Source organism: Littorina saxatilis, linkage group LG17, assembly GCF_037325665.1.
Source record: "Littorina saxatilis isolate snail1 linkage group LG17, US_GU_Lsax_2.0, whole genome shotgun sequence".
Lineage (NCBI taxonomy): Eukaryota > Metazoa > Mollusca > Gastropoda > Littorinimorpha > Littorinidae > Littorina > Littorina saxatilis.
In genome coordinates this window covers 33,611,141-33,638,090 of record NC_090261.1, presented here as the reverse complement: position 1 = coordinate 33,638,090, position 26,950 = coordinate 33,611,141, and the positions used below count along the sequence as shown (strand labels likewise).

General features: G+C 44.0%; 1 protein-coding gene, 1 long non-coding RNA gene and 1 other non-coding gene across 3 annotated transcripts in view; 2 read left to right on the top strand and 1 right to left on the bottom strand.

Annotated features, from left to right (window-relative positions):
* The window catches only part of LOC138951751 (glutamate receptor 3-like), a gene marked incomplete in the record, with an annotated part of 54,643 nt that extends 36,896 nt beyond the window's left edge, over positions 1-17,747 (bottom strand). Inside the window, 2 exon segments of the mRNA XM_070323307.1 lie at positions 4,761-5,954; positions 17,335-17,747. Of these exon segments, the coding sequence (XP_070179408.1) occupies positions 4,761-4,841 (81 nt within the window).
* Positions 17,748-19,300: 1,553 nt separating this feature from the next.
* On the top strand, positions 19,301-19,438 carry LOC138954043 (U4 spliceosomal RNA). Its single transcript, XR_011451709.1, has one exon. It is a non-coding gene; the product is annotated as a U4 spliceosomal RNA (small nuclear RNA).
* Positions 19,439-22,578: 3,140 nt separating this feature from the next.
* Positions 22,579-24,890, top strand: LOC138952931 (uncharacterized). The gene is made up of 2 exons (XR_011451459.1): positions 22,579-23,649; positions 24,064-24,890. It is a non-coding gene; the product is annotated as an uncharacterized lncRNA (long non-coding RNA).
* The last annotated feature ends 2,060 nt before the right edge of the window (positions 24,891-26,950 follow it).

Sequence of the window (26,950 nt, the reverse complement as noted above, 5' to 3'; positions counted from 1 at the left end):
TGCCATTTCTATGTACCTCGAGAAATAGTCCACCACCACAAGGTAGTCGTTTCCACGCCAGTCCATCAAGTCGACACCCACTTTCTGCCATGGATAATCTGGCACTGGTGTAGGTTGCAATGGTTCTGGTGGTGGTTTGCGCTCCTTCACGCAAGTTGCACATTCTTCTATCATGACTTTTATGTCTGTGGAAAGTCCTGGCCACCACACTGAAGATCTTGCCAGCGCTCTGCACTTTACGATGCCCTGGTGACCTCCGTGGATTTTGCTGAGAATGTCCTGCCTCATCACTTCTGGAATGACAAGACGGTCCCTGAACAACAACAGTCCTTGTTGTACCGTCAGGTCGTCTCTCACTGTGTGAAAAGGCTTAAGGTCTGGTTCAACCTTGTTAACATCAGGCCATCCTTTGTTGCAGTAGTCTTTCACTTTGCAGCAAATTATATCTTTCTGCTGTTTGGCCCTGATTTCATCCATGCGCTGCTTTGACGCTGGAAATCCTTCCACCACTGATTTGACGTATGCTGCAACATCACTGTCAAGCTGTAAGTCTGACGTCTGTGGAGATCCGACTGGAGCACGCGATAAGGCGTCAGCAGTTGTCAGATCCTTACCAGCTGTGTAGATCACGTCATACCGGTACCGCATCAGCCTCATACGGAACCGTTGAATCCGTGGCGAAAGCTCGTCTAGCTGTTTTGACTTGAGGAGTGCCAGAAGCGGCCTGTGGTCTGTCTCTATGGTGAATGAGGGAAGACCAATCAAGAAGTCAGCGAACTTCTCGCAGGCCCACGTAGACGCTAATGCCTCCTTTTCCACCTGGGCATACCGCTGCTCGGTGGACGTCATAGATCTTGAAGCAAAGAATACGGGTTGCCATTCACCGTCTCTTTCCTGGAGAAGGACAGCTCCCAGCCCGTACGACGAAGCATCAGCTGACACTTTGGTAGGCAAGGATGTGCTGTAGTGAGCCAGCACTGGTGGTGAGGTCAGCTGTTCTTTCAGTCTTAGAAACGCTCTCTCCTGTGCGTCTCCCCATGTCCACTGAATTTCCTTTTTCAGCAAATCACGTAGAGGTCTGGTCTCTTCTGCCAGGTTAGGGGAGAACTTTCGGACGAAGTTCACCAGTCCCAAAACACGTCGTAGTTCAGGGACGCTCTTAGGTCGAGGCATGTTCCTGATAGCCTCCACCTTGTCCGGATCCATCTGCACACCATCCTTGGAGATCACGTGTCCGAGGAACTTGATGCTTGTTTGGCCGAAAGCACACTTGTCATTCAGTGTGACACCAGCATCTTGAAGCTTTTCAAGTACTTGCTTCAGACGTTGGTCATGCTCGACTTGGTTGCGTCCGTACACCAACACATCATCTATGTCGCATATGACCCCTGGAATGTCTGACAACAGCTGCGACATGATGCGATGAAAAACCTCGCTCCCTGACGAGATTCCGAAGGGTAGACGTTGAAAACAAAAACGTCCGATTGGTGTAATGAAGGTCGTCAACTCTTGTGAGCTTTTCTCCAGTGGAACTTGATAGAAACCGCTGTTGCAGTCCAGTTTAGTGAATACTGTTGCCTCCTCTAACTGTGCGAGGAGTTGATCTGTAGACGGAAGAGGATAGTTTTCTCTCTTGACACTCTCGTTCAGTCTGGTAAGGTCTACACAGATCCTCACTGCATCATTATGTGCTTTCGGCACCACAACGATGGGGGCACACCAGTCAGTTGGAGTGTTGACTGGTCGAATCACTTCCTGATCTTGCAGTCGCCTAAGCTCCTCCTCTACCTTCTGTTGAAAAGGGAGTGGAACACGTCTCGGTGCTGTCACTGCATACGGCACTGCACTGTCCTTCAGGCGAATCGTATAAGTCTCTTTCATTTTCCCAAGTCCAGAGAACAGCCTGGGGAAAGTCTTCTGAATGCGTTCCTTGTCGCCTTCTTTCACCATTTCCACACGCTTCACGAGTCCTAGCGCCTGAATTGCTGGTCTCCCTAACAGAGGTTCTTCTAGGTCTTCAACCACGTAGATGTCTTGAATGCTCATGGCGTTCTTGACTTTCATTTTTGACGTGAACTGTCCCAGCACTTTTAGTGGAATTTTACCTGGGCCAAAGAGTCTTTTCGAAGGCCTCTCAAGCGGGTATTTGTTTTTGGGTACCATCACTGCTGGCATCACTGTTACGTCTGCTCCAGTGTCCATCTTAAACTGAATGTTTGACTGCTCTAGCTGAACGTCCACATGCCAGGCGTCAGTTCCTGCATTTGACACTGCTCCCAGATATGCTTCATCTTTCACTTCCTTCACAGAAGCTTGGCTGATGGGCTTGCTGAAACAACAAACTGCATAATGTCCTTTCTTCAGGCATTTTCTGCATTCGGCTTTCGCGGCAGGACAGGACTCTCTGCCATGCTGATCTCGACCGCATCTGGTGCACTTTTGTGACCTTTCTCCGAGATTTCGGCTTGGACGCTTCCACTGTGTTTTCGGATGCTGTCCCTTTTGCATAGCATTCGGAACCCCCTTTAGGCGATCCACTGTTGTTTCCTTAGACATTTCATGGAGTTGTTGCTGGGATGACTCATAAGCTCTGCATATGTCTACTGCTTTTTTAAAAGTCAGTGTTGAATCTTCAAGAAGTTTCTCCCGCATGGTATCACTTTTGACACCAACGACAATTCTATCCCGTATCATACGGTCTTCCATGATGCCATAATTACAGTTCTTAGCAAGTTGTCTAAGGGCTGCCACATACGCATCGATCGACTCAGACGAATCCTGGCGTCGAATGTGAAATCTGTATGTTTCGAACGCTTCATGCGTGGCTCCCACACAAAATTCTTCCAGTTTCTTGATGACAACGCTTATGTCTTTCTTGTTCTCACCTTCAGAGAACCTCATGCTGTCATACACCTCCATTGCATCTTCGCCAATGCAGGCAAGCAACACTGCACACCGGTATTCTCCTTCTTCTTTGTCCAGTCGAGAAGCAATCTCATAATTGTCCCATTGTCTTTTGAACTTCTTCCAGTTTTGGGATAAGTTGCCTTCCATAACCAGCTTTGAAGGTATTGGAACATTGGCTGTGTAATGTCTCCTCTCTGCCTGTAATGGTGGTTGGTTCGGCTGCTCTGCCATACTGGATCTCTGCTGAATCCGTACCACTGAACCACACCTTTCTTTATTTTTGGAGTGTGCGCTTCCTACTGCGACGCTACATCTAGTTTGCTGCTGTCGGAGTACGCGATTTTAGATCGAACAAAATGCTCTACGGCACGCGCGAACAAAACTTTCGACTTGCAATCTCGTACATAAAGTTTTTCACACTCACTGCTTCGCTACCAGCCACTTCTGACACCATGTCGTGTTCTCGTCGTGTTGGACGGTCACATGCATATATATAAACAAACTGGTAGACTATAAATGAAGCAGACACAGGCATGGAGGGTTAGCGTGTTATTTATTCCGCCATGATTCTCCCAGAATCCCCAGCAACCTTTTACGTCAGGGTTCTTGCATATTGACAATAGAACACGGTTTTTAATGACGTCATAACATTACATGTGCGTCTGTGATTTGTTGCGTGTATATCTGTCCGCACAGCAGTGAACTAAAGTAAGTCTGTCCATTCTGTCGGTCACAGGTCTTTCTTTCATTGTCACAGTCTACAACCATCCCTCAAAACCAATGTGTACATCAGCAGGTCTGAAAACATCCGTCTGACAGGAAACGTCAAAAGAAGAAGAGTACCCAATATGTTTCCTGCTTTACAACTCCGCTGTGCTCCCATCACACTCACAGACTCTGGCTCTTCAATAACCTGATTCTGGCATTCTCTGCGGGCATCACCATCTGTTTCTGGCATCGTTCAGTGACGATAATCGCTTTCTGTTTGTGTATTTTTCCTCTCGCTCTCCTCCCAGTCAACGCACAGACAACTGAGATCTGTCTTCGATATTACCTCCTCAGGTAATGTGTGTGTGGATGGCTGTTTTGTTTCTGAAATGACTCTAGATGAAAGGCGCTGGGGAGGGGGGGGGGGGGGTGCAGGGGGCTTGGGGAATGCACGAGGATGGATTTTGTGGCAGCATTTCGGCGGGTTCTAGCTTTGGTTTTACTGATTCAAACTTCTTTGAACGCGACAAGTTCATTGCGTTTTTGCAGCATACTTGAATTTGTGCAGCTCTAGATCTACTCTAGCATGAATTCGGTTGAATAGAGAGTATACAAAAGAGACAAGATTGTAAGACAAAAACATGCACAGTTCTATGGTCTTCGAAGAGGGAGGGACATGCGGAGGGCCGCTAGACAGACAGACAGACAGACAGACAGACAGATAGACGGACAGGCAAACAGACAAGGAAAAAGAACCCGAACGTCAGATAAACTGACAAGCAGACATGCAGAAAAATGAAAGACTGACAGGTAGGGGTAAAACAAGACAGACAGCCCTAACGAAGGACATAGACAGACAGACAAACAGACATAGAGACAGAAAGACGAACAGACAGACAGACAGACGGACAGACAAACAGCGGAAACCCTGACAGATTGACATGCAGACAGACAGACGGACACACATATGCATACAAGAACCCCGGCACACACACCCACACACACAAACACACAAACACACACACACACACACACACACAACCACAACCACACACACACTCACACACACACACACACACACACACACACACACTAACACTAACACTAACACACTAACACACACGCACACACACATTTTCACTTACCATCACACAGGCGGGCAGAAACAGCAGCACCATAATCCTAGCCAGCAAACAACACAACGCAGACCTCTTGACCATTGCCATGGTGGTCACTTCTCGGATTGATCCTTAGTCCACTCTGTGCTCTTATTGCCACAAATCACTGCTGAATTAGCTTCCACGTTCTTGTGTGTTGACCAGTAATATCCTTCCCTTGGGCTTAGCGGCTAGACGAGTAGCTCAGAACTGTTTGCTATAGCAACGAACCACACTTCTCTGGCTTTGTTTCGGTACTGAGATTGTGCTGTTCAGACAAAGAGGACAAGGCCGCTTTAAGACAAGTAGTTCACAACTGTTGGCTATAGTAAGGAACAAAAGTTATCTGCTTGTTTCGGTAGAGTGTGCTGTTCAAACGAAGAGGACAAGGATTAGACACGTAGTTCACAACTGTTGGCTAGCAATCATCCTCACTTCTCGGTTTGTTTCGGTAAATGTTGCTGTTCAGACAAGGATAGCACAACTGATAGCTACTGACTGCTAACAGTTAAACAAGCTTCTCTGTTTGTTTCGCCGGGTAGACAGACTGTTCTGTTCAGCCTGCAGCTGTACTGGCTAAACATTTGACCAATAAACCGGCACTGAGTCGGCTCAAGTAGGCCCTTATTGGATTGCGCAGTTCAGAGAACTACAGTGGTAAACTGAAGGTTGACAAATGAACAGTATGCTCAAGTCCATTAATTTCGTTAGATTGCGCTGTCCAGACTGCTGCAGAAGCTGTGATCTGCCCAGACAGACTACACTGCTGAAACTAAACAATTTCTCGCCGCAGAGGGATTTGGCCGGCCAAAGCAATGATAATTAGCCGAACCACCCAGGGAGTCTTGCGTGCACTTGTAATTGCGCGCGGACTCTATATACTTGTTCCTGGTATCAGCAAGTTGCGTCGTCTAGTCCAAAGTCAGTAGTGCAGAAGTAGTGAAGCACTTTTACACACACTTTGGCGTTAAGTCTATATGTGTGTCGATAGATTGCACTGTAAAGTCCGTGGCATCTCTTCTGTAAAGCACTAATTCAGTCGCGTATTATCACCGGTGGTGTCGATCTGATTGTCAGATTCCGCTGTAGAGACAATGGCGTCACTTTACTCTTTTGTCTGTGGCCCATCCGTTCCGTATGCATTAAGTTCACATTCACGTCTACGCGGAGAGAGTTCGTTCACTGCAATGTTAACAGAAAAGCTATTACTTAACTGGACGGAAGAAATAGCCTTGGTGAAGAAAGTATAACTAAAAGCACAATTACATCCCTGATTAAAAATGTAGCCTACCACTAAAAAAGAAATCTGAAACACGTACTGTTGAGGTGAGTAATTTTTAAGGAAATTCTTAAAAAAAAAAAAAAGTTACAAAATTAATTCATAAAACATTCTACTCTAGACAGTTAGCGCTCAGGCTGTTTATTTTTGGTATGTGACCAAGGGGTGGTCTTATTTCATGTCAAAGCATAGCCAGATCTGAGATGGTGAACGAAACTGTTTTTGCGGGAAGTAGTCAGTGACACCACTGGAAAAATAATTGTCAATCTCAAATTAACTAAGCACAATATACATCACTGCTTAAAAAAGGAAGCCTGCCACAAAAGAAAACCGAAACAGGTAGAAGGTTAAAACCTGTATAAAACAAAACAAAACAAGAAAGGTGAGATATTCGAACGTTTATTCAAAGTCGACACGAAACCGCTAAACACAACACTTTACAACCCAGTTAGAAAAGAAGCCTGACACGCATAACTAACGCCGTTGGGGGAACAATCTCATAAAAGTTTCATCACCGACATATAAACATGTTTGTTCAACAGAGTTTGCCGCTAAAAACAGTTGCAGCAGCTCAGGCAATTAACCTGACATGCACTGGCGCACGGCTAAGGGTGGTTTGAGTCAATTTGTTTGTAGAGTGCGCTGTTGGGTCTCTGGTCTTGTTTGTGCGAGAAACACGACATGGATTGTGTTTGATTGCGAGACATGCAGGCTGCAGTCTCTGTTAAAGTGAGGCAATTAACATAGCCGACTTTCAACCGACTTTCCGGCACCTCAAGTTGGTTTGGAGTTACTCAGGAGTTGCTGAGACCAAGTAGGCGAAAAGTCTGCCACGTGAACGGTCCAGAACGATTTAGTCCCCATTAATATTTCCGGTTTAACAGCAAAGTATGGTTAATTGTTTTATGTAGGGTGTACATTTATATGTTCTATTCTGTATATGTTCTTTTGTAAAGGGCCTAGAGCCATAGGTTAGGCACTTAAAAAATTCCAGTTATTTAAGTTATTGAGACATCCCAGTGCACTAAGGGATTTATAGAGCAAATCGAGAAAATTCATTATTGAACGAAGCGCATAGCGCTGAGTTCAATAATTATTTTCGAGATTTGCTCTATAAATCCCTTAGTGCACTGGGATTGTTTTAATAACGATATTGTCAGTTCCGCCAGAGAAAAAAGAAGATTCAAAACGCACATTTTGCAACGCGCATTTGGATAGGCGTAACTGTGTGGTCAGGTTTGTGTCAGATCTACTTTTGTGTGGGCTGTCTCAAGTGTGTCGTACTTTCGTTACACGCAAACTCTTGTTTTAATTTCTGTTGGTAAATTCCAGTGTAGCGTTAAGCTAAAAAGTGATGATCTTTCATAGAGACCTCATTTAAATTCGGAGAAAGGACTGTGCTCTTAGTTATTTGCGATTCGAAACCTTCATCGAGCTTCGACAGGTTGACTGTGCAGAGTGTTGCCCCTTGCCAAGGTCGACGGAAAGCATATTTTCAAAATAAATGTGGCATGTTTCTCGTGTGGTATCTTCACTCATCGGGGAGTCTGGTACTAAATATGAACGGTAAGAATGCTCTGAACCATACACGTATTATATCCCCATCGTTTTATCGTTCACATTTGCCCAACATGTTAATTTGCTCAGCGGGATTTATGTCGTCTGCTAAGCTATGGCAATCGAACCACTGCACTGAGTCTCATTTCAAAAACAAAAATTGCTCGTCACGTTGCACTGAGTCTGCACGCATGAGGCAGGCTGGTAATCAGTCTTATATATGGTAAGAACTTACGTTCTAAACCCTACACGTTTTCGATTCCGATTGTTCTTGCCTTGAAATAATAATTCGGAAAACATTCATTTACTGAACAGATGCAGTCGTATTTCAGTGTAGTCTGCTACGTGCTATTCTAGCTGCTACGTTATCGGAATAACACTTGTGTTTTCTGTTAGCTGCTGGGAATTGTATACTAACTCATCATTTGGTAATGTGGATAATAAGCTACATGCCACTAACATGGCATAATTATGAGAGGAATCTTCGCAAAGTCGAAACTGAAAAATTAGACACAGCGGGTTCTATTTTTAGATCAGTGGCAACTGTGGCACAGGCACATGCAATCTGTCAGATAAAAAACCCACTTCTGCTTTAATTGAGAAGCAGGAAAGTTATGGTCATAATCATTGGTATTGGGGAGAATATAAGCTACATGTCATTAATTAATTCTGAGGATGAGAGTACACTCTCGCTTAGGCAAAGGGCGGAAGAATACGCTCTGTGGAAAAGTTAGCGCACTCCAAGAGTGCGCTAACAGTTTTAGCGCATCGCCATTAGCCAATCAACTGGTTCACATCAGTCATGTGACACCAGTACTTACTGACAATTATTATTATTATTATAAAGTCAAAATCTCAGTTGAGCACTTCTCGACTCCTCGGCATTTTACAAGCGACTTGAAGCAGAATTATATTATCGCATAAAATTTGGCATGTGTTTAAGTTGAAAGACGCTCTTATTTCGTGAGAAAAACACCGGACAGACTGTGATCCGTGGTGGTGAACATGATAGCTTACACGAGAAGGAATGTACTTTGAATGTAATGAGAAAAGTCTAAAAAGAAAAAGAAGAAGAGTTGAAAACTTTAAAGCCTAATATCAACTGCGCGAAGTCGACTTCGTTAAGTCTACGTAACGAAGCTCGCTGCACGAAGCTTTGGCACTGGTTATTTATAACTTAGTAGTAGGAACCCCGCGGAATTTTGGGGTACAGGTCAGAATATGTGTGTGTGTGTGTGTGTGTGTGTGTGTGTGTGTGTGTCTGTGTGAGTGTGTGTGTGTGTGAGTGTGAGTGTGTAGTGTGTATCTGTGTGTGTGTGTGTGTGTGTGTGTGTTTGCGTGCGTGCGTGTTTGCGTGCGTGTGTTATTGTGTTTCTTGAATAAACAACGATTCTAAAGCCATCTCCATTTCCTGAGTGTGCTTACCCACACCCCTTCCTCTCATAAATCATTTTCAGTCAATATTTCCCTTAGCCCATCTCTCCCCTCCCCCACGCATCCACGTCTTCGCTCGGATCAGTCTCCCCAAGCCTTCTAATCGAGCTGTCTGAGAAAATCTCTTATCTTGCGAGGTCTGTGTATATGAATGGGCCTTATTCGTGACAATGCACCGCTCGTGGTGGCTCGTGCTTCAAGCTTTGTCCTACTTACGATATTCTGCTTAGAACACTGCCAAGGCCCGAGCTAGAAAGAGAGCATTTTATCACAACATCTTGGAACCTGAGATCAAAAACAAAGTCATGCTGACACGCCACTGAGGGAGGTGATCTGCAAACCCCTGAAGAGTCTACAGTTTACAGCAACATAAAGAACAATTGCCAAACGGTGTGCCTGTCTGAACAACCGTAGCACACACATTTCTGCCTTCCTAATAAGAGGCTTCATACCGCAGCATGTCTGGCTCTTAGGAAGGGCCTATACCGCGTCATGGCGTGACATTCCGCGTGTTTCCTTCCGGTTTACTGATCATGTTCTTCGGTTCCTTTTTTAGATTACAACCCTCTTTTTGATCACATTCAATAGGGCACTTGTCAAGAAGGGTGTTGCAGGTTGCGAGCGGATGATGTTGCTGCTTGTTTTGATAGTGTTTTACCGATAGTCATAATAACTAGCCAATCAATAAATATTACTAAGCAAAAGAAGAAGAAGAAGAAGAAGAAGAAGAAGAACACAACCGTAGCGTCCTCTTAGAAGAACGATCGACGACGATGAAGACAACGTACGACGACAACAACTAAGTCGGAAGACGACGAAGAACTTGCGAAGCGCCGGAAAGAAGAAGAAGAAACAAACAAAGGAGAAAAAGAAAATAATCTTTCGGATTAGCAGTCATGAGACGACGACAACGAAGTCGGAAAACGACGATGACGACAACAACGAAGAAGTTGAGAAGAGCCGGGAAGAGGAAGAAGAAGAAGATTTTTTTTTTAAAGTAGTAGAAGGATATAACCTTCATGATTCGAATTAGTGGAAAAGAAAAGCTAACAGAATTGTATTCATCTTATAAACCTATATTGAAGTCATTGATACCTTTAAAACTTTAAACTGTTCAGATCATGTTCACGAAAGAAAGCGCAGCCAAACCGGGCTGAGCACTTGGACGGTAACCCAAGGAAGCAAGCTTGCATGATCTCTCTTCCTCCCTGCTGATGCTGAGCAAACACTGGGGCTGAGACCAGGATCCATAAAGATGACACCTCAAAACCCTTCAGTGCCAATGCAGAAGGATCATTTTCCTGATCTACGGCGCCGTGAAAATAAAGGGGAACAAGCTGGGCGCACACAGCAGGCCTTGAATTTCATCAGCATCAACGCAAGCCTCCAACTTTTGGATATTCTAAGCACGTCGTATGAGTGATCTATGAATGAAAGCGTTTGGCCAGTTGCGCCTATGAACTGCAGCGTTGCATACATTTGCATTTCATTTCGTTCAATGTCATTTCCTTGCTGGGAAATTCGGGTCGCCGGCTTTCTTCCAGTGGCCGAATGGTATAGCAGCAACAACTTGATTAAGACTGAGTCGCGCTAACCAGGAGTGTGCGTGTTTAGGTGAAATCAGCCGCCGGCACTCACGGCAGAATGGTCGTGGTCTTTTCCGTGCCACTGTGGTGACACGGGGATGGGACTTGGATATCGTCTCAGAGTCTGCACATAAAATTGACCCGTCTCACGTCCTTCCCTGCCTGGATTCGAACCCCGGCAGGACCCTATAGGATCACAAGTCAAGTGCTCTACTGAACTGAGCTACCCGGCCCCAAAGATTATACTGTATTGCTGGGAGATCAGAAGCCGTACGCGTGAGCCGTCGGCGTACAGAATAGACGTGTTCCGAAAATAACAAGTAAGCGTCAGTTGTGGAAAAGTTGCGCCCTCGAACACGTGGTCGACCAGTTTGAACAAAAAGAAGATGGCAGCGCCGAATAACTCAGTGACTCCGTCCGATGTGATGATGAAGAGGAAGAGGCAGAGGAGGTTGAGTATGAGAAGAACGGAACGTTAAACTTCAGTGCCAACTTCGAAATCTCATGAAGAATATCGTGTTTGACACTAAGCCGGCACCGCGAAAATGGGTGAGCTGTGAATAACGTGACGGATGCTTCATCATGACGGTAATGATGCGTTTTTCCACCTGACATTATTTTCTTCCCATACGTCGAGCATCGCGGTTTTTACTTATGCCAAACAGGTAGAGCAAGAAGAACAGTCAGAATGGCATAGAAAAGGCTGCAAAATGGTACCTCAAAGGCACACTCCTCGTAAACACAGTTCGGCTCACCGTCTCAGTCCAATCTGAAAATCCCTCCACTTGGTCTCATACCAAAAACCAACAGCTTGGTACTCATGAAAGGCCGCTCGCAATGTATGGACACTATTCAGTTACTGGCCCCGTGGGCGTTCTCGGCCTACGCACAAAACAGTCGAACCTGTCTAAAAAGACCACCCCAGGGACCGACCCGGCAAAAGTGATCGTTATAGGCAGGTGTTCGCTATGGAAAGGTGGATTATGTAGGAAAAAGCTCGTCTGAGATCCTTGGACGTGGTCGTTGTGAGCAGGTGGTCGCTTTCGAGGGGTGGTCGCAAGGGCAGGTTCGACAGTACATAATTCACCTTTTCATAGCGACCACCTGCCTATAACGAACACTTTTGGTCGGTCCCTTGGGTGGTCGTTTTAGACAGGTTCGACTGTAGCACCGTAGCTGATTATTAACAGTCTTGCACTACGAGTGAGTGTCTCTCCTTCACTCTTACACAAGCAGGTGAGTCTGTTGGCAACCTGAACTGTACCTGTTTACTCATCACTCGCCGTCCTTGTTTCCATACCTAGCGGCGTTGGCTGTAAACTACCTGCCTGCATACTTGACATACTGCAACTGATTCTGACTTTTTGTGCACATAACCGTGCAGTTAAGTCTGCATGTTCAACAACCCGACCTAAATAAAACCGAGGTCCCTTCGTGTACACTACAACCCAACCTATACTTGTTCATCGCCGGCTCGCTAAGAGTTTCTATGCCAAAGAAGGGGAACTCTGCATTGTGAGAATCGATTTCTTGGGTACCTTAAACCGAGAGATTGTCACACAACGCCTTCGCATTATATCTAAAAACTTAATGTAATTAACGCACGACACATGTTGCTTTTCGAAAAAAAAGAAAAAGAAAAAATAGAATTAGATGTTGTTCTATCATTTATTTTAATGTGAAACAGTGGTGTAATCCTTTGCGCCTGTATAGTTTATTAACAGGTGAATGTCAGGAACGACTTGACCAAAATTGACCTGTTCATCGCTCACCAGTGTTTCTGCGATTACTGACGTTAGCGGTAAACCACTCACTACCTGTCTCAATATTATTTTCGGGGCAAAGATGGCACGAAATAAAGATTTCTTGTATTTGTAATTTTTATCTTTTTTTTCAGGTCCTTGATATTTTTCAAGGTCCTTCATAAAAAGTGGGTTTTCCAATGACAACACCGGTCCTCAGAAAAACAGCCTCAAGAGTTTTCAATAAAGTCAAATGTTAATAAATCACTTTGGAAATGACCACTTTATTGCAAGAAGAGGATGAGGAGGACAACATTACACCGCACAGTGATGCTATGGTGTTCAAAGTAACTTAAAAATGCTGAGAACCCAAAACACGACCGGCAACTCCGTACAGCGAAGAAGAAGAGCCTGCCGGGAAGAAGAAGAACATTTAGTCAAAACTTGACTAAATGTAAAAAAGAAGGAAAGCTCAGCTCAGCTCAGGCAATTAACCTGACACGCACTTGCGCACGGCTCAGCCGGGTGGCCGGTTTGTTTTGAGTCAATTTGTTTGTAGAGTATGATTTTGGGTCTCGTGCCTTGTTGTTGTTCAAGACTGAAATACTGCACGGCTTTTGGGCCAACACTGATTTCGAACCGCCTCTGGCTTTATTAACACCTTACTGATAGAGTGCGAGGAGAGTTTGTTCAGCAATCTGACCGATGCCTGTTCATAACTCAAGCAGTGTTTCAACGCCTATATACTAATCTTGGCTGCACGCTGAATACCCGCCAGAATAGTTAATAGCACCTTACTGCAGCCAATGTGAGGAATTTCAGTCAGTCTTTCTCGCCGGCACTGACCTGGCGTCCAGAGGGACTGAGTAATAATATTTACACCTTTCCTGCTCCAAGCAATTTTCTGTGCCATTTAATTTGCTCTGTCAGTTTAGCGCAGGTATGTCTGTGCCCGGGTGCTTCGCAGTTTAGCGGGGAAATCGAGGGTGTTAAAAACGGATCATTGCCGATGTGCATCTGTCAAGGATATTCTGCTGCTATATAGTACAACTGGTCTCTAGCCTACGATAAAGACTATCTCTTCGTGTGTGTGTGTGTGTATGTGTGTGTACATCTGCATGTGCGTGTATAGATACGCCGCGCGCGCGTCAGTGTGTGCACGTGTGCGTGTGTGTGTGTGAGTGCGTGAGCGCGTGTGAGACAGAATCTTAGATAGATATAGACGGAGGCATACAGGCACTCACAGTGAGAATCCGCGCCAAATGTATATGTTCGATTCGGTCTAACCCAAGCTTTTACAGCACATACTGTCCGGCAAAAGCGTTGCCTATATTATTTGGCATTCTGGTTTACAGAAGGCATCTTGGGAACATGATCAGTAGAAACAGGCGCTAGATCACAGGTATAACGAACTATTCAGCTTTTATGGATATTCGTTGCTTCATACAGTATATATGTTACAGGCATTAAGTGAAACCAGGCATTACGCGTAATGCCTGTGACCACTAGGCATTACACGTAATGCCTAAAAATACAAGGCATCACACGTAATCCGGCCTGAAATTTGACTCTCAAAATTACGCTTATTGAATTCAGGCAATACACACAACATAAAAGCCTATTGCACTGAACAGTTATCCATTACCTCTTGGATAACTTAAAATTAATATTAAAAGTCCTACGGTTTTAAGCCATTAAGGACTTGAGTGTTTGTCCGCTTAAAAAAAAAAATAAATAAATAAAAAATCAGGAGAGGAGGGCAGGGGGTGGGGTTGAGATGATAATGCTCTGTGGAATTCGTTAAAATGAAAAGTAGTTAAGATGTTTCTTAGTAAGCAGGGCCGGACCCAGGGGGGGGGGGGGGGGGGGGTTCCAGGGGTTCCGGAACCCCACCCCTGGAAAAAGCTTGTACCTTGCTTTGACTTTTACTAGTTTTAGCACCAAAACAATGCTGCTCTTAACCCTCAAAACAAGGCCCAGAATGCACCAGATTGCACAGATTTTAACCGTTTTTCAAAAATTTTCCGGGGGAGCATGCCCCCGGACCCCTCTAGTTCGCGCGCCTGCTTTGCAGGCGCGCGCTTGTGGCTTCGCCACTTCGCTGATTTGCCCCCCCCCCCCCCAAAAAGGAGGAACCCCCCCCCCCTTACAACTCATTTGGTCCGGCCCTGGTAAGAGTTATAAGTCTGTATTCTATATCTTGAATAACGGATTTGTAAAATGATTTTTTTTTATTCAAAACGAGTTAAAGGGTAGAACCTTTCAGGATCACCAATAAAAGCAAATAGATGAGCAAGTAAGAGGAACACAAACAATAAATCTCAAAACTTTTTAAAAATAAAAGGATTAAGATGTAAGCCACGAAGGCCGTGGTAATAATAAAAAAAATATGTACAGTTTGGCGACTAGTGAGCCTAGGGTGAGGATATGTTGTCTATCAATCAATCAATCAATGAGGCTTATATCGCGCATATTCCGTGGGTACAGTTCTAGGCGCTCTGCAGTGATGCCGTGTGAGATGAAATTTTATACGGCCAGTAGATTGCAGCCATGTCGGCGCATATTTACCTTTCACGGCCTTATTCCAAGTCACACGGGTATGGTAGACAATTATTAACTGTGCCTAAGCAATTTTGCCAGGAAAGACCCTTTTGTCAATCGTGGGATCTTTAACGTGCACACCCAATGTAGTATACACGGGGGGTGGTTCGGACACCGAAGAGAGTCTGCACACAAAGTTGACTCTGTGAAATAAATTTCCGCCGAACCTGGGATCGAACTCGCGCTGACAGCGGCCAACTGAATACAAATCCAGCGCGCTACCAACTGAGCTATATCCCCGCCCCTAGAGGGTAGTCGCTAGAATCAGGAGGGATGGCGGGAGCCTCTTGGATGACGGTGAGAACATTTTTTAAGGACAAAGTGTTGACAAAATGTCATGGTGTGAATATAGACACACAAAGGTAGATGAAAATACATACCGAAATTGACAGTTCGCGGCCTTCAATTTTCTCTCCTCTTGCAATGACAATAAGACACATATAATTCATATCATAACAAGGGAAACTGCCAAGAGCACGATCATCTTCTTATTGGGTTTTTTAAATGCAAATATGATCCGGCGTCCGATCACTGTCAAACTCAGTGCAAAAGCATTTCCTTTGAAGAAGCACTGTTCACGTTGTTCCTGGCCTCAAACCAATTGCACGAACTATCGTTTGCTTGGTATAGTTCTGCCTGCCACTGTCTGATGACTTAGCCCATGTGTTTTATCGTCAAGAGTTCATTGAGTTTACACGACAAACCTTTGTGTTACTATATACAAGGGAAAGAATTCAAGTGCACCTGTTGCACCGCAAGTGTAAAACTGACTGGCAGAAAAGTATCACCGGTCGCACGTATCAGACTGCTGAGCTCAAAACCCCGATACAACACACTCAAATTAAAATCTCCAACTCCATGATTAGGAGCGTACGCCGCCCGGCTGGAAACAGCTGCAGGAAACATCGTACCACAGAACAATACGAACGTATCCTCATATCGCGGTGGAAAATTATGTCAGGGCTGTGTGTAATTATTGTAAAAGCTACTGAGCGACGCGACGCACGAGCAAAGCAATATCGCGCTGTCACTCATAGTCACGTTTTTCCCCAGCTCTGCGAGACTGATCAAACACTCATCCTCTCCGGAGAATAAGCAAAAATGCAAGTAGATGTATTGTATGACATATTGATTAAACTCATTTTGATTTCAGTTATGATTTGAATGAATTTTCGATCAGCATTGACTGATTTCAACGCAGGTCAGGAACTAAAGATGGAATTACGGCGAGAAAATATCCAAGTGTGTAAACAGTAACTGACTTCATGGTTTCATCGCTTGTAACTGCAGAAATACGACCAGAAACGATGCAACTCTGTGTAAAGAGGCAGGTTACTAATGTTCAGCATTGACTGCATGGTTTCTTCGCTTAAAACTATAGAGATAAGACTGACCAGAAAAGATGCACCTCTGTGTGTATTCAATAACTGACAGCATGGTGTCATCGCTTAAACTGCTAAAATAAGACAATAAAAGAAGCGGCAACCATGTGTGTATTCAGTAACTAATGTTCAGCATTGAGTGCATGATTTCATCGCTTGTAACTATAATATATAGAGAGATAAGACCCCCAAAAATGCAACTCTGTGTGTGTTCAATAACTGACATGATGTGCATCGCTTGTAACTGCAGAAAGACGACCAGAAAAGATGCAGCTCCTCGAAGAGTAATCAAAATATCTTTTAACGGGAGAAAGAGTCTGGTTGATACATTGTATGTATGTATGGTCGATTGAAAGAATTTGACTGAATTCATCGGTCAGCATAGACTACATGGTTTCATCGCTTTAAACTATAGATACTAAGACCAGAAAATATACAGCTCCTCAAGACTAATCAAATATCTTCCGGTGATTACAAAAAATCTAGTAGTTAATGTATGGTTTGTCTAGTTGATTTGAAGAGTCATCAGTCAGCATTGGCCTATTTCATCGCTTGGAGCTACAGATGAGACAACAGACAGAAAATATGCAACTCTATGTCGGTGTATTCAGTAACTGAGTGATTTTAGCATTGACTGCTTGCTTTCGTCGCTTGAAACTGTAGAAATACGAAAGAAACTGTAGAGAAAGATGCAGCTTCTCAATACGAATCAAATATCTTTCCAGAAGGAAGAAAAAATCAGGTTGATGTATTGAATGTCGAGTTGCTAAAACGCGTTTGACTGAATTCATCATTGATTGTATAGTATAAACAGACTGAATTCATCATTGATTGTATAGTATAAACACTGGTAAGCAGAGAAAAACAAAAGAAAAAGATGCAATTGTGTTTATTCTGTAACTTACATGCAACACTCAGTCTTGCACCGTGACTTGTATAAAGCTACTAACTGCACAAAGAAAAATACAAGAAAAGGCAAACCTTCGTGTATATTCAATACGCTGTTGCAAATCCACAAAGCGGTGTGCAACAGAGCAGCAGTCCTGTGTATACAGATGCACAGTCTTACTTGCGTCACAAAATTCCCAAACTTATACAGAGCGGTTTTCAACCAATAATCCTGCCAAAAATCACTACTTCTTTTTCTAAAGCATTGAAAGCAGCACAATTCTATGAAGCACAAAGATATGTACCCGTGAACAAAATGCTTTTCTGTATCTACGTCAGTGCTGATCTGAAGTCAGTTCCACCACCCGAAGTTGGCACCACCACTACCACCACTAATATTACTTCTTCCACTCTCACCACCACAACTGCGGTTACTACGGTCTCATTTGTTACCAGAGACTCCTGTCAGACTTTTTCTGGAACCATTCTGGCACTTGGGTTAGAACTCAGTCTCAAAGCATCGAGAAACGCACGCGAGCGCGCGTGGTTTTCCTGTTTTGGTTCTGCACTTATTCTTTGGAGCGTTGTGGCGGAGAGCTGCCACCCCCTTCGCAAAGAGTAGTATCGTCGACGGAGTGTTGTGTTTTAGATTGGAAGTTCGATGTGAGGCCGTCCAAAAGGGGTGTCAGTGTTGTCATCGATTTCTCCGCGACTTCAGTGAAGTGTGGGATAAATCGTGTTTGCACTGCTCTCTCTCTCTCTCTCTCTCTCTCTCTCTCTCTCTCTCTCTCTCTCTCTCTCTCTCTCTCTCTCTCTCTCTCTCTCTCTCTCTCTCTCTCTCTCTCTTTCTCTCTGTGTCTCTCTGTGTCTCTCTCTCTCTCTCTCTCTGTCTGTCTGTCTGTCTCTCTCTGTCTCTCTCTCTCTCTCTCTCTCTCTCTCTCTCTCTCTCTCTCTCTCTCTTTCGTGTGTTTCAGTCTGTGTGTGTGTGGTCGCAAGGCTTATGCTCCCGTAGTATAAAGTGCACTCACACACACACACACACACACACACACACACACGTATGACATGCACACGAGCATACACACGCGCGCACACGCACACGCACCCACCAACACACACACGCACGCAAAACCTGACTCAATGTAAAAAAAGTTAGATTTTGTTTAAGCCAGAATGTACGAAGGAGAGAATAAAAACCAAAAAACAAAGAAGGAAAAATAAAAAATAAACGGACAGAAAACAATGAACACACAAACAGACAAGTAAGAAAAAAAGAAGTACAGAAAAAAGTGGTTCACTGTTCATTTTTACTTTGGTTTGATTTGGTTCGTTGTTTTGGGTTTTGTTTATATTTTTGCATTGCCCGTTTTTCACCGAGTGAAAGTTAGGAGACAAGTACATCGAGATTCTTTTATCAGTATTATCATATTATTATTTATTTTCATAATTTCAACATGTTTTCTGGTATTGACATGTAAACCCTCAGCCAGCGATCTTCATTTTGCAACGGTCGCGGTACTGAGCTGAAAGCCACTGAAGCACGCACTTTCAGGGGAGGTAAACCAGTCAGTACTCCGAGTCTCTACCGCAGTTACCTCCTATCTTAATCGCTGAGCTATAAAAAGACATCGTTAGCTCAGTGGTCTCTAACCCATAACTTGCCAAGTGTCGCTGTCATATTTGAATGATTTAGGTCGTGTTCTATGATTTTCACATAAATAATGCGTTTATTCGTCGTGATCGATAAGTTTATGGATGAGTAAGTGCAATTTAGTGGTAACATGTGTTAATAAATTACGAAATAGACCGCATAAACGTTTCTGTAACATTTGTTGCATCACTTAACTATTCACCATTTAAAAAACCATAGCATTAGCTTATTAAATCAAATTTATCATTTTTAATATGGTAACTGTTCACAAAGTTTGTTTGTATTGGTTATTCTATTAATTTCTTTATTTTATGGTCAGCTATTAGAAATATTCGACTTTTGGACAAGACACCAGCTATTTCTCATACGTTTCGTGGAAGTGGGCTCCCACTTACCCTGTGCATCACTAGCTTTGCGCAGTGGCGGTACCATAGCCGATGAGGTTTAACCGAGGCGTGGTTATTGCTAGTTGAAAACTAATCCCAATACCCCGCGTGGACGACCCTCGTGGTCGGCAAACGCAATTTTTAACGGCTCCTACGGGAGCTAAAAACTTAATCAAAGTCAATTGCACGGAAACAAACATCTTGTGATCATTCACGGGAATCCTGAAAAAAACAAGATTCGTCTGACATTCTATGGAAATTCTGCTTATATTTCTTCTTCTAATTTACGGTCTTTCTTTTGTTAGTTATTTAATTTTTGGTTTTTTTGATACACATGTATTTCGGGTAAGCTGGTTGTACATTGTGTGTTTTATTTATTATTGTAATATAAATAAGTTTTTCTAGAATTCACCTGTCGATCTTTTATCAGTGATTCTCACTTGCCATGGTCTCGACATCTACAAAAAATCATCTTCGTCTATGTGGTCCCGACAGGCTGAAGCCACTTATTTCAGCAGTTGAAGCAGTATTTCAGGGGAAGTAAACCAGTGATTAGCCTACCTCTGCAGAAGTTACCCCCAGTATATTTGTATATCTTATTGGGCTATATATATAGACTATAAAACTCATGCTCAGTGTTTTTAATTTGAGAACAAACAAAGGCAGCATATCCTGGGGACGATTGGGATCGTTTTACGTCGTATTTTGAGATTTCACAAATATTCATGCATGCATCCATCTTTTCCTGATAGGTAATAAAAAGTTTGAACATTGCAATACACGACTGCATTAAACGTTACTGATACGTCTCGCACTTTTTGCATCACTGAACTATTCACCGTAAAAACCTAAAAGAATTAGCTGATTGCATAAATCTCAACAATTTACAAAATGTTGAATGTTCACATAGTTTTCTTTGCTACTATCTGCTTTAAACGGTCCATTGTATCAAAATTAAAATATTCCTAACTGGAGAAAATATTAGACTTTTTACAAGGACACCTGCATTTTTACAGAATGTTTGTGGTAGTGGGGTCCCACTTACTCTTTCTATCACTAGAAATAAAAGGATCCAAAAACCTCAACATAGTTAACATATATTACCCCCACGGGTGTAATAAAAAAGGAACTACCGACTGGCTAAAATCCCTGGATCATGGCAGGGCACACTGGTGCGTGATGGGTGATTTTAATAATCACCACCCTCTGTGGGACTCTGCTAACCCTAGATACAAACATGCCAATAGCAACCTTGCTGACGTCATTTTGGAAACTGACTTTTGTATACTAAACGATGGCTCGGCAACCAGACTTCCAGACAGAGCTGACCATTCCCCGTCAGCAATCGATCTCTCCCTTTGCTCAAATGCCATAGTCACTGACATCGACTGGAACGTTTTCCCGGACGCCCTCGGCTCCGATCACTTACCCATTGTTCTTACCTTCCGCCACTTCGCCCCTAATCGCAATAACTCGGAGGTCAGAAAAAAGTACAATTACAAACAGGCAAATTGGGACAGCTTCCGTGCGGAGCTCGAGGGTGTCAGGGAGGAAACTCTCCTTACGGATGACATCGAAGCCTCTTACAATAACATACGTCAATGTATACTCACTGCTGCCAATAATCACATTCCGCTTAAATCAGTAAATCCTAACTGTAAGGCCAAAAGGAATGAGTGGTGGAATGCAGACTGTGATGAAGCCTTGGCAAACAAGCGATATCACATTAGGACATATCTCAGGCACTGCTCAGACGCTAACTTCACGAATATGAAGTCAGCTGAAATACAATTTAACCAGATCACCGCTGAGGCTAAACTTCAAAACTGGGAAAACTTTGTCCACAAAGAAACTAAAGATTACAAAGACTGTGGCAAAATCTGGAAGAAAATCCGCAGATTTAAATGTAGATACAGAACTAAAGAAAAGCCACTACTATCGGGTGATAAAATGACCACAACTGACTCTGAAAAGGCAAACCTATTAGCAGATACCTTTGCCAAAAATAGTCAATCAAAATCCCTAGATACTGAACGACTCAATTATAGGTTAGATCAGGAGAAGGGTTTCACATACCCCCCAGATGACAACCAGTTGCCTATAAACTGCATGTTTAAGGCAAAAGAAGTCCAAAACGCCATCTCTTCTGTGAAAGACCCAAAAAAATCCACAGGTTTAGACCCAATATCATATCACATGATAAAACATCTACCACCTAACTTTGTTAAGTTGCTCACTCAGTTTTTCAACCTATGCTGGTTAAAGGATACTATCCCCGCAGCGTGGTCAGACTCACAAGTAGTAGCAGTATTGAAGAGCGGAAAACCGGGCAATCTACCTGGCAGTTACCGCCCCATATCACTAACCCCCCACCTCAGCAAGATCTTTGAGCGTGTGGTGAACCAGAGGCTGGAGTTCCACCTCAATAAACACAATATCATTCCTACATGCCAGGCAGGTTTTAGGCAAGGTCGTTCGTGTGCGGACCACATTGTGCACGTCACTGAAAAAATCAAAAAGACCTTGGCACATAGTAATAATTCTCTTCTTGGAACCTTCTTTGATATTAAATCTGCGTACGACAGCGTCTGGCATGCTCGTCTACTCCTAAAACTCGGCAGAATCGGTGTCTCTGGCCACATGTACCAATTCATCAAAAACTTCATCAGCAATCGCAAGATGTCTGTCCGGGTGGGCTCTTCGGTGTCCGAAACCCATGCGCTGGACATGGGGGTTCCCCAGGGCAGTATCATCGCGCCAAACTTATTCAGCATCATGCTCTATGACATTACTTCTGTTAAGGTTGACGGTGCCAGTGTACTTCTGTATGCGGACGACCTCGCCTTAATAGACACTAATAGACCACGCCATAACAGAGTTACCAACACTGTTGACTTATCGTCTTACCAAACTAAAATCGACAACCTCTGTCAATATATGTACACCAACGGCTTCCAACTAGCCTCAAATAAAACAGTCTTTCTTGTTGTCTCCCGTAGACAACTGTACAGGAACTGCAGTATAAAGATAGGTTGTGATATTATCAAACCGAGCTCAGAAGTTAAGTTCCTCGGCGTTATCATCGATACCCGACTTAACTGGACCAGTCATATCGAACATCTGATCAATAAGGCCAACAAGGATCTCTATATCATACGCTACCTGGCGTCCCAATCCTGGGCCAGAGGGCGTAAGTGTGTCACAGAGGTAGTGCGGGCATTAATTCGCTCCCGCCTCCTTTACGGGTGCGAAGCTTATTTCGCGACGCGCCCGGCGCTCATGAAAAAACTGGCTATTAACCCAATAAACATGCCAGAACTGGGCCACTGCTGGCTTTTTGCTGGCAAGTTTGGTAAAGCTGGCCATAAAAAAACCAACACTGGGCCAATTATGGTTTGCCAACAAAGGCCCAGTTATGGCTTGCCATCACTGGCCCATCTCTGGCATTCCAGTAATATTGTCGGCCAGTAAAATGCCTTAATTGGCCCACTGTTGGCACGCCATTGGTGGCCCAGTGCTTGTTTGCCAGCATTGGGCCATAGGTGGCGATTTGCTGGCAATTATAGGTGGGTTTTTGCTGGCACGCCAGCAGTGGGCCAATGCTGGATAATTGCTGGCAAGAAGATCTGCGACAGCACAGCGGTATGACTTTCTCACTTGGAGTGACGTAATGTACAAACAAATGTCGAAATATCTTGACGTCACTCGTGATGATGACGCATTGTCAACTAAATCCGGCCCGCGGTGGTTCTGCAGATGTCCGGTTATTTGTTTTGCATTCAACTTCAAGGAATTTCCAAAGCACCTTCTTCGATTTCAGTACGCGTCCGATCTCCTCCGGCTAGAAGCAAGCGTGGTGAGTTTCACAAACAGTTGTGTGAGCAGGTCGTCGCAACGGCGTTAGATCTAGTATCTTCTTGTTCTTTTCCTCCGTTGTCGGTCTTTTTTTCAACTTTCTTCTGCTGGACGTTTGAGTCAGTTCGCAAAATATAATAGACTTTAAGAAGTCGTCCTCTCTGTAAGAAAGAATCTGCGCGCGCACGCGTGTGTGTGTGTGTGTGTGTGTGTGTGTGTGTGTGTGTGTGTGTGTGTGTGTGTGTGTGTGTGTGTGTGTGCCTTTTTCCTTTCTTTGTGTGATTGAGTTTGTTTTGTCTCTGTCAAAAGAAAAGCACCATAGGCATTACCATAAGCTTACTTGTAACCAAACAAATTGCATCTTGTGAATGTTGACATTGAGTATGTGTCTATTCACTCCAGGACAAAGATTTGTGCAAGTGTCTGACTGCCCAACTGGATAAGATGCAGCTCGCCTGGGTCTCAGTTCCTGAGAGAAACGCAAGAGAGCTGTCCGAGACAACGTAAGCTTCGCAGGTTAGATCAAAATACATATTCCTGTTGACCCCTTACTTCTGCTTGGCATTTTAGTCAGTTCAGAAAATATGATAGATTACAAGAAGTCGTCCTCTCTGTGAGAATGCCTCTGTGTGTGTATGTGTGTGTGTGTGTGTGTGTGTGTGTGTGTGTGTGTGTGTGCGCGTGTGTGTGTGCGCGTGTGTGTGTGTGAGCGCGCGCGCGTGCGTGCGTGCGTGTGCTGTTTGCTTGCATGCCTGCGTGTATGCTTGCGTTTGTTTGGTTGTTTGGTTGTGTGTGTGTGTGTGTGTGTGTGTGTGTGTGTGTGTGTGTGTGTGTGTGTGTGTGTGTGTGTGTGTGTGTGTGTGTGTGTGTGTGTGTGATATGGAATAATGAATTAAAACCAACAAAACTCGTTTGCTTTCATGTTTCAAGAGGTGAACGGCAGGAGGACTTGAGAGTTTCAATGGCTTACCGTAGGCTACGACGTCAGGACAAAGAAAAGAAGCGTTATCTCAACGTTGCGGATGCGAACAGAGAAATGACAGAATCAAGACAATCCTACGGAGGTTTACTGGGAAGTGAACAAGAAACATTCCTGCCTTTGGTCATCATGTCTCGAGTGTGAAATTTAGAACGCTGTACAAATAAAATAAAACAGTGAGCAACTGAAAACAAAGCGTACGTTTCTGTAATGTTTCGGTAATGAGTCGTTGCTGTTTGGAAGCTTTACATTTGTTTTGTTTTTAATATATATTACTGTATTGTTGTTGTGCCCGCTATAACTGCGTTGATGACGATATTCTGTCAAAACCACTGCCTTTACTTGCCAGATAAGTTACACGACAAATGTGATTAGCATTTCAATTGCATTTTACTGATGAATTTGATAATTACGCATATGCATATTGCTAATGTACAGCTTGACAGCATTGCCCTTTGCTTTATTTGCGCACGTCTTGCCGCCAGCATGGGTTGAAAAGTCCATTGATGTGCTGTGTTTTGTTATTGTTATTACATTCACAGTAAAAAATGACAAAACAAAGCATATTTATAGACTTCTAACAACCATCTATGGGCTAACAAGACTGTGCAGATCGAGTACATGAATAGAGCCGTCATTCTATCCGAATCAGTGGTATTGGTATATTTCCTGCAACTTATTGGCATTTTGCTGGCAATGGTAAAGACAGAAATATGGCATTTTGCCGGGCCAGTTGTGGCCCGGTAATTTCAGCAGGTAAAGGGCCATTAACGGAAAATATATGGAAAAAAGTTTTTTTTTATATGGAACTAAAAACCTGCAAAATGCTGGCAAAATGCTGGCGAAATGCTGGCAAAATGCTGGGTTTTTGATGGCAAGCCATCAATAAGCCATCAAATAAATGATGGGTTTTTGCTGGCAAAATTCTGGCAAAACGATGGCAAAATGATGGCAAGCCATCAAAAAGCCATCAAATAAATGATGGGTTTTTGCTGGCAAAATTCTGGCAAAATGATGGCAAAATGATGGCAAGCCATCAAAAAGCCATCAAATAAATGATGGGTTTTTGCTGGCAAATTGCTGGCAAATTGCTGGAAAAATGATGGCAAGCCATCAAAAAGCCAGCAAATAAATGATGGGTTTTTGCTGGCAAAGTGCTGGCTTGCCAGTGATGGCCCATCAATTTGCCAATGTGCATACGGGTAATATGCCAGCATTGGGCCATAGGTGGGCCTTTGATGGCAGTAGTTCTGGCAACTGGCATTGCCATCAAAACGCCAGCAGTGGCCCAGTTCTGGCATGTTTATTGGGTATGGAGTGCAGGGCGCTCAAAATAGCTCTGGGACTCTCCCAACAAGCGAGTAAGAGTCGAGTCTACAGCGAGTGTGGGTGGCTGCCCCTTGTGGATGAGATAAAACTCCGTTCAGCTCAGTATGCTGTCAGAGCCCACGCGGTAGAGAACTCTGCCTGCGAGGTCCTGACTGACTTTTTTCCTCAGCACCAAAATTATGAGGCCAACACCAAACATAGCACTCAACTCTTGGCCAAAACGCTACCCTTATCCGACACAGTAAACCGCATTCTAGCCGATAGCGGGGTGAAGGTCAGTGAGCTGGCCAGGGTCCCCCCGCCCTCCTACCCGCCTTGGCTTGAGGAAACCCCTACTATCATATACGACAGTGAAGATAATACTACCAAAAAAGATAACCCCGTCTACCTAGCTACTGTTACAAAAGAAACCCTAAACTACAAATTCTCGGAGCATTTAAAAGTCTTTACTGACGGATCCAAATTTGCAGACGGCAGCGTTGGCTGCGCCTTTGTGATCCCAGATCTCAAAATCTCAAGGAAATATACTCTTAATAAAGACATCTCCATATTCTCAGCCGAGCTATTTGCCTTGCTCATGGCATGCACTTTTATAAATGACCTCCCAGTCACACCGCGTGCGGTAGTTTTCTGCTCTGACTCGCGCTCTTCATTACAAGCTCTGCATCGAAACACATCAAATCGGGCAGAGCTACAAAGAGAAATCCTCTTTATATGTCACCAGTTAATCTCATCCGGCACATCCGTATCATTTCTCTGGGTCCCCTCTCACGTAGGGGTCCGGGGAAATGAACTGGCGGATGTCGCTGCCAAAGAAGCGGCAGAATCTAGCCCAGCTAACACTAACATCGGCTACTCAGTAACCGAGTTCTACAGTAAAATCCGTAAACTCATTCGAAGTCAGTACGTAACATCTCTGTCCTATCAACCCATTGATATGAACGATCTACACCCCGATCTCCCAACAAACCTCCTCACTATCTTCAGACGCCTCCGTGCCGGCGGCTGCCGCTTCCATATCTTTAACAAGTCCTGCCATTGTGGAGAACCCTATTCATTTCAACACATTTTCGCTCCATGCGCTACAAATAGAATTACCTTTAAAACCTTATATGACCATATGCAGCTCCATGGTCTGAGTCCCCAGGATTATCTGCGCAGTAGCAGTTCTTTAGGCTGGTCACACAGCTCGCTGTTGTGCCGACTGGTCAGGGACTCGGACATGGGGCTGTGGGTATAACTAAGCCCAGATTATCACATCAGCGTGTTTCAGTTTGAGGTCGAGTGGCTCCCGCCATCCCTCCTGATTCCAGCGACTACCTTCTAGACAACATATCCTCACCCAAGGCCCACTAGTCGCCAAACTGTACATATTGTTTTTATTACCACGGCCTTCGTGGCTTACATCTTAATCCTTTTATTTGTAAAAAGTTTTGAGATTTATTGTTCGTGTTCCTCTTACTTGCTCATCTATTTGGTTTTATTGGTGATCCTGAAAGGTTCCACTTT